The 12,333-nt window shown below is 47.0% G+C and overlaps 1 protein-coding gene and 1 non-coding gene across 2 annotated transcripts; both read right to left on the minus strand.

Moving 5' to 3' along the window:
- Nucleotides 1-3,636: 3,636 nt before the first annotated feature.
- Nucleotides 3,637-3,745, minus strand: MIR124A (microRNA mir-124a). Its single transcript, NR_106240.3, has one exon. It is a non-coding gene; the product is annotated as a microRNA mir-124a (primary transcript).
- Nucleotides 3,746-4,059: 314 nt separating this feature from the next.
- LOC101152791 (uncharacterized) lies at nucleotides 4,060-9,918 on the minus strand. The gene is made up of 2 exons (XM_004047097.5): nucleotides 9,361-9,918; nucleotides 4,060-4,835 (listed from the first exon to the last, which is right to left on the minus strand). The coding sequence occupies exons 1-2, from the start codon at nucleotides 9,459-9,461 to the stop codon at nucleotides 4,571-4,573; spliced, it is 366 nt and encodes a 121-aa protein (XP_004047145.3). The 5' UTR covers nucleotides 9,462-9,918; the 3' UTR covers nucleotides 4,060-4,570.
- Nucleotides 9,919-12,333: the final 2,415 nt, after the last annotated feature.

Genomic DNA, 12,333 nt, shown 5'->3' on the forward strand with positions numbered 1-12,333 from the left:
AAGGTTTTAAGGGCAAAAATAGTGTACATATTAATAAGAAGCAAATTTTTCTTCTTCTTTAAAATAATTCACTTTCTTATTTCAAAACTTCAAGTCTGGTCAAAATTTGGGTTAATCACTGAAACAAAACAACAAAACAATGATTTACATCGAGACAATTTCTTTCTTTTTATTATCGTTTTAAACTAACACAAAAACATGTGCTCGGTATCTTTATTTTAATTAAGATTTCTTTCTTTATTAGATCTTAGTGATTTGGAGAAACCAGGACGTCTTCTCCACTCACCTGTTTTACACAAAGGTTTTTCACTTAGATTTGCAATTTCGTATTTCCATATAAAATTCGAGAAAGAGTGGAGAAATATAACTACAGAAATAATCTGAAAACTTCAAAACACGGACTTTTCATTATCCTCCAGAATAGAAGATAACATCCAAGGAGTGCTCAAAATCAAAATCAGGTGGCCCTTTCAAAAGTAGAATATGATGAGAGCTTTTAAATTTCACAGATTAAACGTTTCTAAGAGCTTAATGTTTCCTCCGCTTATTGCCACTGTGCCATCTGGCTTTTGTAACTGGTGTCCTGCCTCTTTGAGGCAGCAGAGGGCGCTCTGGCATTGTTGACACCACATACCTCCCGGTGCACCGCGCTAGCATCTTGTTCCCAGGAAGGAAACATACTATTTCCCTGGAGGGTTGTCCTTGTATATCTCAACGGGTCAAGCCGTTCCTAAATTATTCCGAGAAGCTTTAATTTCAGACCTAGATGAAAGTTGAGATTGTCAAGGGACTCCCACGGCACGCCGCACCGAAGTTCTCCCATTGCGAAGCCTGGGTTGTTTTATTGCAAAACTGCCGCGCATAGAATTTCTTTCATAGCAGGAAAATTTGTAATGGGCATCAAACTGGATGATTATTTTCCAAAGAAATAGGAAGTACATAGTCTTAAAAATCTAGAAACATCACGGATCAATAGCCACTCGATTTCATCTAGGCAACCGAATTACTAAATTGAGTGTTTCCCTTTTTAAGCAGTATTTTAACCTCTCTCATATCACGTATTTCATTTCTATTTAGAAAGTAATTTTAAACTGATCAAGCTTTCTGAAGGACAAGTTTAGATGATCCTAAACAGGTGGGATTAGGCTGAGGGGATTAGGTTTGCTCCTCTGAGGTAGTATGAATTCTAAAGGAATCAGGCAGGACGATTTTGCAGCCCTGGACCATAGCTGCTTTGTGGATTACGCAAGATGTGGATGCAGGAGATCAGCGCAATTGGATGAATACTGGAAGGAAAAAGCAAGGCCGCCATGATAACGTGTAATGCTTTAAATTCATTTCTGCTTCCAACGACTGCTTTTAATTGGCACAAGAGGAATATTCGCAACCCTTTAATTTTGTAATTCGAGCAGCCCCTATTTTCCAGTGTGCTTTACCCACCCACTCCGAAATTGGATAAAATTAAATATAAACCAAAGTAATCGATGAATGTGAAAGACCCGACTTGCAGAGTTCTAAAATTCGAGGACAGATAAAATCCGCCCTGAGGCAGGGGGTGAGAAGGCAGCTCTCTGAGGATATTGCACCTGGCCGCTTTATTTCATGAATTTTATGATACATCTACGTCCCGTGTAAAAAAAATAACTTAACGAACACATGTCTTTTAGGTCATTGTCAATGCATGGCCCATTGTTATACCTGGATCAAAATCGGTGTTGCTGTCTTTATTGTCCAACCTGAATTATTTTGTCTGTTACTAATTTTAACACCCTTTATGTTTGTGAATTTATAGACAAACTCAAGCAAATGCATAGAAATTTCTTTTGAGAAATAGCCAGCCAGGGTGGCTACGAATTGGTTGATTTTCCGTCTCTCTCTCTCTCTCCCTTGCCATTTTGATTCATTACTTAGGGAATTTAAATTTGTATTGTTTACATTTAATACTTTCAATATCTAAGAACGATGAAATATGCTAAGAAATTTAGAGATTTTTTTGAATATATCAATACTGACTCATCCAACCTTCGATTTCTAAGGCGAATTTTCACTGCATAAGATTTAGTAAACCGCCCTGCCTCTTTCCGTCGCGTGAGCTATGAGGATGTGGCTGAGGTCGGTTTTCCCGCAGTGCGGGTTTCAGGCCTCCTGGCCCTCCAGTGCCTCCCGCCGGCTGGGATGCGCCGAGCAGGCTCCTGCGCAGCAGAGCGGTCTGCAGAGCTCAGCCCTCTGTACCCGTCTACTAAGGCTGCCCGGCTGCAAAGCCTGGCCGAAGGTGGCAAGCTGCATGGGCTCCTGCCCTGTTTCACCTGGTGGGTCCCCGACCCACCCCTTCCTAGTTAAGCCTCGAGGCCCACACTTGAGTCCATTGCACGTCCCTTTGGTGACCAAGTCAGCACTAAAATCCGCGGCTGAGGACCTTATGTTTCTGTTTTAAGGAAGATGATTTAAGAAAGAAAAGGATAATAATAATAATAATAAAGCCTTCATTCTCCTCAATTTCCTTCTTGCAATCCTGCGATTTAGGTTTCAGCCTAAATAAAGTGGAAATGGTTTCCCCATACACTTACAATGTATGTATGTGTGCATTCGTACGTGAAGACCAAAAAGTGTCAGGCAAGGGTAGCAACAGCTTGAGGGAACGATTTCAGTAAAATATTGTTTTGCCGTATGTGGCCTTTTTCTCTTTTTAAATGTTATTTTTCAAATTACCTAATATCCTACTCTTTTGAGTAGGGACGGGACGGTCCTATTGCTTTTCCAGTTTGATTACGGAGAGAGAAAAGGGCCACGGTCAGCACCGCGGACAGCGCCAGGCAGGGAAGGCGCGGCTACTTTGGTGCATCCTCTTAGCTCCTCTCCTTTGTTCCCAGCCCCTGCAGGCCAAGGCAGAACAAAGACATCAAGGCTCGCTTTTTCGGCCTGGGTTTTTCTTTGGCTCCAAAGTCGTGGTGCGGAACTGCTACCTCAACATAGTCCACCTCACTGGCTTCCAAACAAATTAATTTACCGAGTCCTTCTAATGTTTCTGACCTGGTCCTTTCACCTTATCCCACTCCTTTGACCGATTTGGACATTGCGACAATGCCAAAACAAGAGAGTTATCTTGGCGTCTTAAAGCCGGGCATGAACGCCTCGAGATTGGGAAGAGAAAGGGAGAAGTCAAGGGGAAATGCGGGCGGCAAGTGTTCTTCAGATCTTTCCAAAGTTTGGACCTTTCATTTGCTGTTTCTTGCGCAGTGTGGTCAGGACGCTATTTAATGTTACACCTCTCTCTGCTGTTTTGTTTTCCCAGCTTGGCCCAGGACTGCAGACAATCACACTACCTGTTCTTGAAAGAACTAGTGCTTTCTAAATGATTTAACTCTCTGGAATATTTGCACAGGCGGGAACTGCTGCTCTCCTGACAGCTGTCAATGAAGCTTCCCTAAAATTCTCCTCGGAGATTTGCGTGCAGATTTCCGCGGCTGTAATGGAAAAGTAGGAGCCTTTCCCTTTCGAACACTAGATTGCTTCTAGAATGAGTCCTGGGTGGGGGTGGGGGGCATTTATGCGGCAAGAGATGGGTTCCTTCTACTACCCCCTAAATTCCCTGCAATTGCTTTTTCCCCTTTCTGACCCTGAGATGCTTTGGTGTCCTTCAAGTGCAGCCGTAGGCTCCGCTCTTGGCATTCACCGCGTGCCTTAATTGTATGACATTAAATCAAGGTCCGCTGTGAACACGGAGAGCAGAGCCTCTAATCTTGATCCGGAAAGTATAAGACCCACTGCGATTACCACTCTTCTCTCCCTGCCCATCCCCCTCTCTCCGCTCTGAGTCTCTACCCCTTGAGTCATAACTCATAAGCCCAGCTCCTGTCTCTGCTCATCTCTGACACATCTGCCAGAGCCGCTGTTAATTAGTCTGTTCCGTGGAAGTGTAGACGGTGCGTGTGCCTGCGTATACATATGCATATATCTCCATGCCATTTACAGCACACGCCTAAAAACATACATAAGCCTATAAATCTAGTTTTCAAATGACGGCGTGGATCCAAGTTAATTACCCCTCTGGTACAGATCTAATTTTGTAATCGTGTTATTTTACTGAATGCAATTAACCCAGTTGGTTCGCCCTGAATCCTTTCTAAGGCACTTGTAAGGAATGGCAGGTTTTTAAGGACCACGCTATTGCATGTTCTCCGTCAGAACCGTTGCCAATCATTTTCTGCTGTCAGGGATGAAATCTAGCATATAAAAGAGAAAACCATGCGTGTGTGCCTGTAAGATAAACACACAGATATGCCTGGGCTCTGTGTCCTTTGATAACGTTACCGCGGGTTTGGTTGGGAGATTTTGGGAAAAGAGAGTCCAAGGGCGGGCTGGGTCATCTTTCTTTGTAATGCGGAAAAATTAACTCAACCGCGCCTGCCTAGTCCCGAGAGAGCCGGGCGGCCCATCTGGTCTGGCTACGAGTTTGCTGCGGAGAGAAAAGCCTGCTCACTAAAGCTTCCCCACCGCCCAGGAGCGCGGACCTCGGGTCTGGGCCCGGAAGAGGGATTAGGCTCAGGGCAGCGCAGCCAACTCGCACTCCTCAGCCAGTGGCCACAGTCTGGGGCTGGAAGCGCCTGGGCCGGGCGGAGGGAGGGCAAGCAGGAGAGAGAAAAGGGTGAGGGAAGTTGACCTCTACGGGCGGAGCCCTCTGCGCAGCGGGCAGGAGGCAGCGGGCGCGATGGCTCTTTTCACGGCGTCCCCTACGGCGTGGTCGACCCGAGGGAAAGGCCCGCTCCCGCTCCAGAGTCCGAGGAAAGAAGAGAGAGCTGAGAGCTGGTCTTGCGCAGAGACCCCAGAATGCGCCCCTGAAAAACAGAATCAAAGCGCAGTGTTAGGGAGGCGGGAGAGAGGAGGGGGAGGGTGGGGAGCAGGGACACGAGGCGGGAGGGAGCATGCGAGGGATACAAGGTGACAAGAGGACAGGACCCCAGTCGGCCGGTCGCGACCTCCGTCCCCAGGCTTCAGGGGGACGCGGAGGGGACCCTGAGCCCACGGAGCGCGGGGCCTGCAGCCCGGGGGGAGGGGGTGGCGCGATGACTGTAAGCGCAGGTCCGGGCTGCGGAAGTCCAGAGGAGGGTGCATGCGCTGCGGATACTGCCGCGTCCAGAGAAACGATTTCGGGAGCTGGAGCCGTGAAAACGCGTCCGCAGATGGTCCTTCTGTGCAGTCCCAGCCGTTCCCGCATTCTGCACCCCCTTTCCCAGCCTCACCCCCTCCCTTGGACCACACGCCAGACCCGCACTCTCGAATCTCCACCCCTCTTCGTTTAGGACCCTGCAAACTGCAAGACCGGCAAGAGAATCGAAACGATCGATGAGAGAAGGATTACATATACCCATAGCCCTAGAAATCCGGAGAGAGACCTGCTAGCCCTGTTCAAACCTGCAGAGGACCAAAACGTTTTCAATCGCTGCTCAGCGCGTTCGCAGAGGAAAGAAGAGGCTGAGAGCCTTCCGTGGTATAAGGTGCTTTAAGGTGGGAGGTGGGGGTAGGGAGGGGGTGGGTCGGAGCGGTCCGGTCTTTCCCCCTCGCTTGCTGATCCAGAATTAGGGATTAATGGCTCGCTCCAGCCAAACAAATAAGGCATCTGCCTTCAGCACAAGAGGATTACACGGGCTGCTGACGTCACCAGTCAGACAGATGTTGGCTCCCAAAGTCCTGAGCAGCTCGCTGTGTCCTTGAAACCAAAGAGCCGCAGAAGGCTCGCAGCCCCCAATTGCAGAGCCTAGGTACAGCAGAGGGCAAGAGCCCTGCCCTTGCCGACAACCCCCTGGCGTCAACCCAGTGCCCGCAGGCAGCTCCCTAAGACGTCGAGCTTCCAGCCTCTCCAAGCGCTCCCTTCGCCGTCCTGCTGTCAAAACCCAGGCTCTCTCAAAACAAGCCAAAGTCACCGTTCTCAGTTGCCTCTCCCTAACATGGAGACAAACGCCCACAACCCAGTCGACACCTTATCTAGATCCCACATTTAAGCTCTCGGGCTCCTGTTCACTCACACTCGGTTGGGCAAGTAACAGGAAAATAAGCACCTTAGGCCGGACACAGCCCACGCTCCAACGGAGGGACCGCCTCTTAATTATGTGCGCAAGCAGCAAAAGCAGAGCTAATCTGCATCTCCTCTTCTCAACCCCGCAGCCTGCCTTCCCCCGAGGCCAAGGTTTAGGTTTATGTTTAATCTTATCACGAATGCCATTCCGGACGAATGTGCCTTTCAAAACACATTGTTAGCTTTGCCAACCTAACTCAGCGTCCCAACCAGAGCCCTGGACCACCACTCGGTGAACCACGGGGACCTCACCATGGTCCTGATTAGGACACGGAAAAAATGTCATTGCATATTCTTCTCAAGTACTTTGAATACGTTGTCTAAAAATAAAATATTAAAATAAGTATGTGTGTTCAAAATATATGTAGCATCTAATTCCAGCAACCTGCACAAAGAACTGCAGTTTCATTTTATAGCCAAATCTGATGAATAAAGAACAAAAATTAATTTATTTATAAACTCCAAGGTCCTTTTAAATGATGTAATTTTAACTTAATTTTAATTATGAACTATTTTAATTCTTCTAACCTGCATATTGTTTTTGCTTTATATGATTTTCCAGGCCTTTACAGGTCACACTAAAGTCAGGTTATGAAATAAGCTAAAAGACACATCAAACTGGAAATTTAAATGAGCAATTTTGAATAAGTTATGTAATCCACAAATGAAATGGTTTTAAATGAATTTTAATTCTGTAAAGGAGTAAAGGCTATTCAAACAATGTATAAAACAAAATAAGCTGATCTCCAGCACAGACCCACACTGAACCAATCCTGTGTCCCAAATCTAATCAGTATATATGAAAAAATCTGTGACTTTCTTGGAAAAAAAATAAATGCTTGCTCACAACATTGCACTGTCAGTTATAGAGTACAATGCCTACACGGGAGTAAAAGGAATAGCCGGATTATATCTGCATTCATATTATTCCTGTCTATCAAAGTGGCATTTAATTTTCCCAATTTTATGCATTTAGAAATTCATTCACTGATAAAAATCAATTTAATTTTCTGTAGTGTCATTCAGCCAATGCCAGTCTAAAATAGTAAAATTTCTCCATCCCCATTCTGTTTCAAGGCCTTATAAAAAACGTTCTACATCTAAAACTGATAGTTTTAAAATTTACATTTACCAGTACCAAAAGGTGGGCTTTATCTTATTTTAATTGGATAAATAATATATACTATTTGAGGCAGGGTAAAAACTGAACACATAATGATTGTTTCTTTGAAACTTGGTAGAATAAGTTTGAAATGCCACATTTTACCAGTCTAATTCCTTTTAAAGACCATAAAGATTATTTTTGACTTCTAACATGCTTTGAATGTAAACTTTCACTCAGGTCTCAAAATTTTATTAGAGTCCTTTTTTGCTCAGTGATTTAATATTAGTTCGCTGTCCATGGTCTTGATCCACATGAAAGGACATGCTAGTGTTACCTTTTGAAAAATGAAAGTCACAATGCTTCTGCACAAATTAGACTCCCTAGCATTTAAAATGATAGCAAAAGGGGGAAATGCTATAGGCTTTAGGTTCTCTTCCCCATCCCAGTTGTTCTCATTTTTCTATATTTGCCACCAAATTGAACGTACAGGAAGCAGATAGTTTGCATTTCATTATTTTTGAACTCACAAAACCACCACTCCATTTAAAGATCCAAATAATTGTAGTAAACAGGAAATAATATCTTTCAACCTGCAATACTTTTTTGGCAGTTTTCAAAAGAGACATAGACATTGTTGTACAGGAATCCTTGTCCACTTTTACATATGGTTTAACAAGTGCAGAAAAATTACAAAAATGACAAATTCAGGGGCAAAAGCTAAACAACCTTTTCAATCATCTTTCTCTCCATATTTACATCACTATATAGAGGCATATAGATAGCACACACACACACACACACACACACACACACACACACACACACACGCTAAGAGCATTAAACTAAATCCATCTCTAACACCTTACACTTTTTTTGTAGCAAAGCATATGTTCCAGTGGCTAAGATGCGGAATAATTCTTCCAGCCAAAATAGCATTTCATCTTCAGTTTAAAAAATAAGAGACTGACCCGGCAGAGTAACATTTAACATCTCCTGGGGTTTCCTCGAGCGTGAGAAAGGAGAAAGGGAAAGAAATATTCCCTCTTTCAAAAACGTAATTGTCCTTCGTTTTTTATTTTCTCCTTCACATTGTCAGGAAAAATATGTTATATATATATATGTATATATGCATATATAAATAGACACTTATTTTTCCAAACCCCAAGAGCCGCTGTTGATCTTTGGAGGACACCGATCCGCACAAACCGGTCATATCTGTGCTTTGATACAAGTACCCCAACGGTAAGAAAACAGGCCCTTGGTTTTAAACTGAGGTCGGCACCCACGCCAGGCCATGGGGCCGAGCCTCAGCGATTCACACTTTCTTGGGCACGAGAAGGCTACTTTCTCAAGAAGTATTTCGAACTTGGGAAAATCCTAGTACCGGAAGAAAATGGCCTAAACACAATAGGACTCGCCATTTTCTCCTTGTGAAGCACAAAGCGCTTGGCGCTGCCCGCCACACAAAGAAAGCCTGGGCCCGCGGAATTCTTGCACATTTTCAAGAGGCCAAAAAATACCTTCTCAGAACCACAATTTCTCCCTCCTGGGCGCCGTGAGACACACCCTCTCTCCCACCCTCATTCAGTCCTCGTCCCAAGAAGATCCCATATTTGAGATGGAGATAAAAGACGCACCGAAGGCGCGATGCTGGCGTGCGAGCCACCCCGGCAAGAATAAGTCCTGAAAACCAAGGGGCCCGGCCCGCGGCTGGCCGGGGCTCCATTCTAGGCCCGGGGTGGGGGAACACGGATCCCCTCCCTCCTCTTCAGATCCCTCCTTCCAATTCCATTCTGTCTCCCAAGCGTGTCTGGGAGCCTGGCGAGCTTAGGGATCTCTGTGACCTGATTTCCATCCATTGCCAGGAACCAACCTTACAGCCCGGAGCTGAGCCGGCGGCTCTCAAGCATGCTCGCGACGCGGGAACTCCTCGACTCCGCGCCTCCCGCCGCCCCCCGCCCGCCACCCCAAGTCACCGCATCAAAGTCAACCAGGATCGTGTTCTGCACGCCCACAACCGGCGAAACGCTTCTCCCGCTCACGTGCGAAAAGTGTAAGCTTCGAAGAAGCCCCTGTGAACCAAAACACCAAAACACAAGCAACAACCCGATTCACAAAGCGAACACTCCCAGCCCAGCCGGGTACGCAGAGCCCGGCTACCGCAGGAAAGAATGGTACTTACAGCCGGCGTGCGCTCGGGTAATCCGCGTCGCAGCCCGTGCGGTGGATTAGTTGGCTTTTAAAAAAATCACTACACACCTCTACATCTTTGATTTTACACATCTTCCACCGGTGAGAAGGAACGAAAACAAGAATCTTGTAGCCTAGTGGAATGGGGGAGGGGGATGAAGATTTTCATTGTCTACGCTCGGCGCACGCAGCCCAAGGAAAGACGCTCACTGCCTTTGGAGCTCCTTCTACTTTCTGCTTGAAATTCAGAAGCTTTCAACGCAGTAAAGCGGGGGTTTGGTCTCCCTCCCTGCCTCCCTCCCTCTGCGTTCTCTCTCTCCTTTCTCTCTCTCTCTCTCTCTCTCTGTCATTTCCTTCTCCCTCCTCTCCTCTCCCCTCCCTCTCTCTTCTCAAGCTCGAAGTCTCTCTCTCTCTTTCTCTCTCTCTCTCTCTCGCTTTTTTTCAAAAGAGGGCAGGTCGCTTCCTGCATCCCAATGAGTTAAATCAGTCACTTACTTCTCATGCATCAGCAGCCTCTTTAACAACCCGAGGGCTGCAGGCACAAAAGAGCATTTAGCTGCCTCCAATTTGTGTAGAAGGCCTGTCCTTAATTTGTTTTTGGAGTATAATTAAATCATGTATTTCACGTAATATAAAAATACCGAATTCTCAACTTTAGTGAATGAACTGCTAATGGTAACCTTTGAAAATAAATCCCTCTTGTTGATGTTCTTATCAAGGGCCTAGAACGCCCCAGAATTGCAGAGGCCTAAGGTCTGGGCCCCAAACTACCTGCCCCTCCCCCCTTTCACACGTCAAGGTCACAGTCATATGATCCCCCATTGCTTTAAAATGGAGCCTTTTATCAACCCGTCGCCCTGGAAAGGAATTAAGTCTCTTTTATGGGGTGGGAAGATCTGAAGGATTAAATAAATAAATAAATAAATACATCCTTAATCTGAAATACACACGTCAGCAGAATCAAGCCTGATCAGACATTGGGATGGTGGCGTGGGGGGACTGACAGGGCATGTGAGAGTGAGTGGTTTTCCTCTCCCCGCTTATCCCCCTGGCGAATTTTGAGGTCGCTGGGTTTTGCTTGGGTTTCTTCCAGCGACTGCGTGGGCCTTCTGGGAGGACAGGGCGGCGCCTTTTTAGCTCCCAGAGTATCTGAGGGGTTCTGATCTCCCGGACACCGCCCAGTGGTCAGGGGGATCCTGTGTATGACTCCCCCTCCTCTAAAGGGGCTGGGGTACAAAGAGCAACTCTGCCTTCCTGCAGTTTCTCTTTCAGGAAGAACTCCAGGCCTGACCATTGTTCCTCCTCAATGAAGGGGGCTGAGGGTGACAACAGAGAGAGACCTTCTCTTCTCTACACTCACCACCCACCTCCTCCCTCACTCCACCCAAGGCCACTGCTGGGGAGAAATTTGGGAATATTTTCTTGTTCCGGAGAGACGCTTGTCTGGAAGATCATGAGATGTAATATCATGAATATCTCGGTTATCTTTGTATTTTCTTCAGTAAAATTCCGTTAAGTCGTCAGTGGGCTCCCTCACCCCCTCCCATTTTCCAGTTCTAACAGAGCTTGTTCAGAAACATTGCACTCCGATGCGAGAGAGGTTAGGACCGCAGATAACCGCATTTAGTTCCATCGAAAGGGAATGTAACAATATAACTCACCACTTCCCGCCTCTGAATATTCGCTCTTCTACCCTAAATCACCCTGGGGTTTTGAGTAAGGCCACATTTCACCTTGAGCATTTATCAAACCGTACTTGGCTGCTGCTGCTACTGCGGGAGGACTCACAGGCCGCCAACACCCACCTGACATCTGCTTGAAATATCCAACAATATCTCCAACCGGGTCGTTTGCAAAAAGCAGCAAACCAAAAATGAAAGAAGAATTTTAAAAAATACAGAAAGAATATAAGTGTGTGTATAATATAATCCCAAGGTGCTGGGTTTGGGGGCTCGAATTACCTAAGACAAAACATCTCTGCGGTTGAGCCCAGACCAAAGGCCTCACCACAAGGGTGTTTTATTAGCAGCGAGAGACCACGGTTTTTTGGAGGCACTACAAGAAATGCGCATCACCCCGCTGCCCTTTGTCTCTCATCCATGATTCTCATTCTATCTGTTTCCAGTTTATTGACCTGGGATGCGGGACTGCTAAAGATCGTCAACGACTTGCTGAGCCTGGGGGAGGCAAAGTCACGCGGTGCGCACTGGGGCCCGCCGCTGGGAAGGTGCGGCTCTCTGCTCTGGTTAGCAGCAGAATCTGCTCTGTGGGGTGACGACTTTAGACCACCCCGGGTGGGCACTTTACCCAGCATCCTCCCCTCTCCCCCGACTCTGGCAATGCTAGCTTTGCCTCATCTTCCAGGGCCTTGGAATTTCAGCCTTGTTGGTGGGGAGGCCTTAGGAAAGAACCCAAGCGGTGGGCGCGTTTCCCACGAATGGGCCGCTCCCTCGCCGGCGGCTTATTCCGAGTGGAGGCCTCAAAGGAAAACGTGAGAGAGATCACAGGCAAGCACCCCAACATTAGTCCAAGACTTTCACCCCACCCCCACCCCAAACAGATGGCTGGGCCGGGACACCTGCACGGCAGCCACCGTCTCCGCCTCCGCGCAGCTCTCGGGATGGGGATCACAGAATCGGGTCCAATAAGGTCATGAGCCAGCCTGGGCCCAAATCGCTCAACTCCACCCCACCTCACCCCATCCCCAGCCTTAAGAACCTTTTTCCGGACACTTTTCGCTTTCGATCCCCGCCTGGCGCCCTATGCCTAGGAAAGTGAGCGGGTGATTCCTTTCTAGCGCCAGGTTTCGGGTTTGCCCTACTCTCAAACCTCCTCCTGCCCTGCGCACCTCGTCGCTCAGGCCTGGAACTTATGAAAATGTAACCCAACTCGTTGCCAGAAGTTGTTGCTAATTAGTGGATAATAAACTTCTGTAGCCAGGGCACAAAAGTCTTTTAAAAGTGCA

Source organism: Gorilla gorilla, chromosome 7 (genome assembly GCF_029281585.2).
Source record: "Gorilla gorilla gorilla isolate KB3781 chromosome 7, NHGRI_mGorGor1-v2.1_pri, whole genome shotgun sequence".
NCBI lineage: Eukaryota > Metazoa > Chordata > Mammalia > Primates > Hominidae > Gorilla > Gorilla gorilla.

Excerpts from the sequence above, each read along its gene's own strand:
- LOC101152791 (XM_004047097.5), bottom strand. The coding sequence starts at position 9,461 with ATGTGTAAAATCAAAGATGTAGAGGTGTGTAGTGATTTTTTTAAAAGC. Across the intron at positions 4,836-9,360 it reads TACCCGAGCGCACGCCGGCT|GGGCGCATTCTGGGGTCTCT; the intron begins GTAAGTACCATT and ends TCTGTTTTTCAG.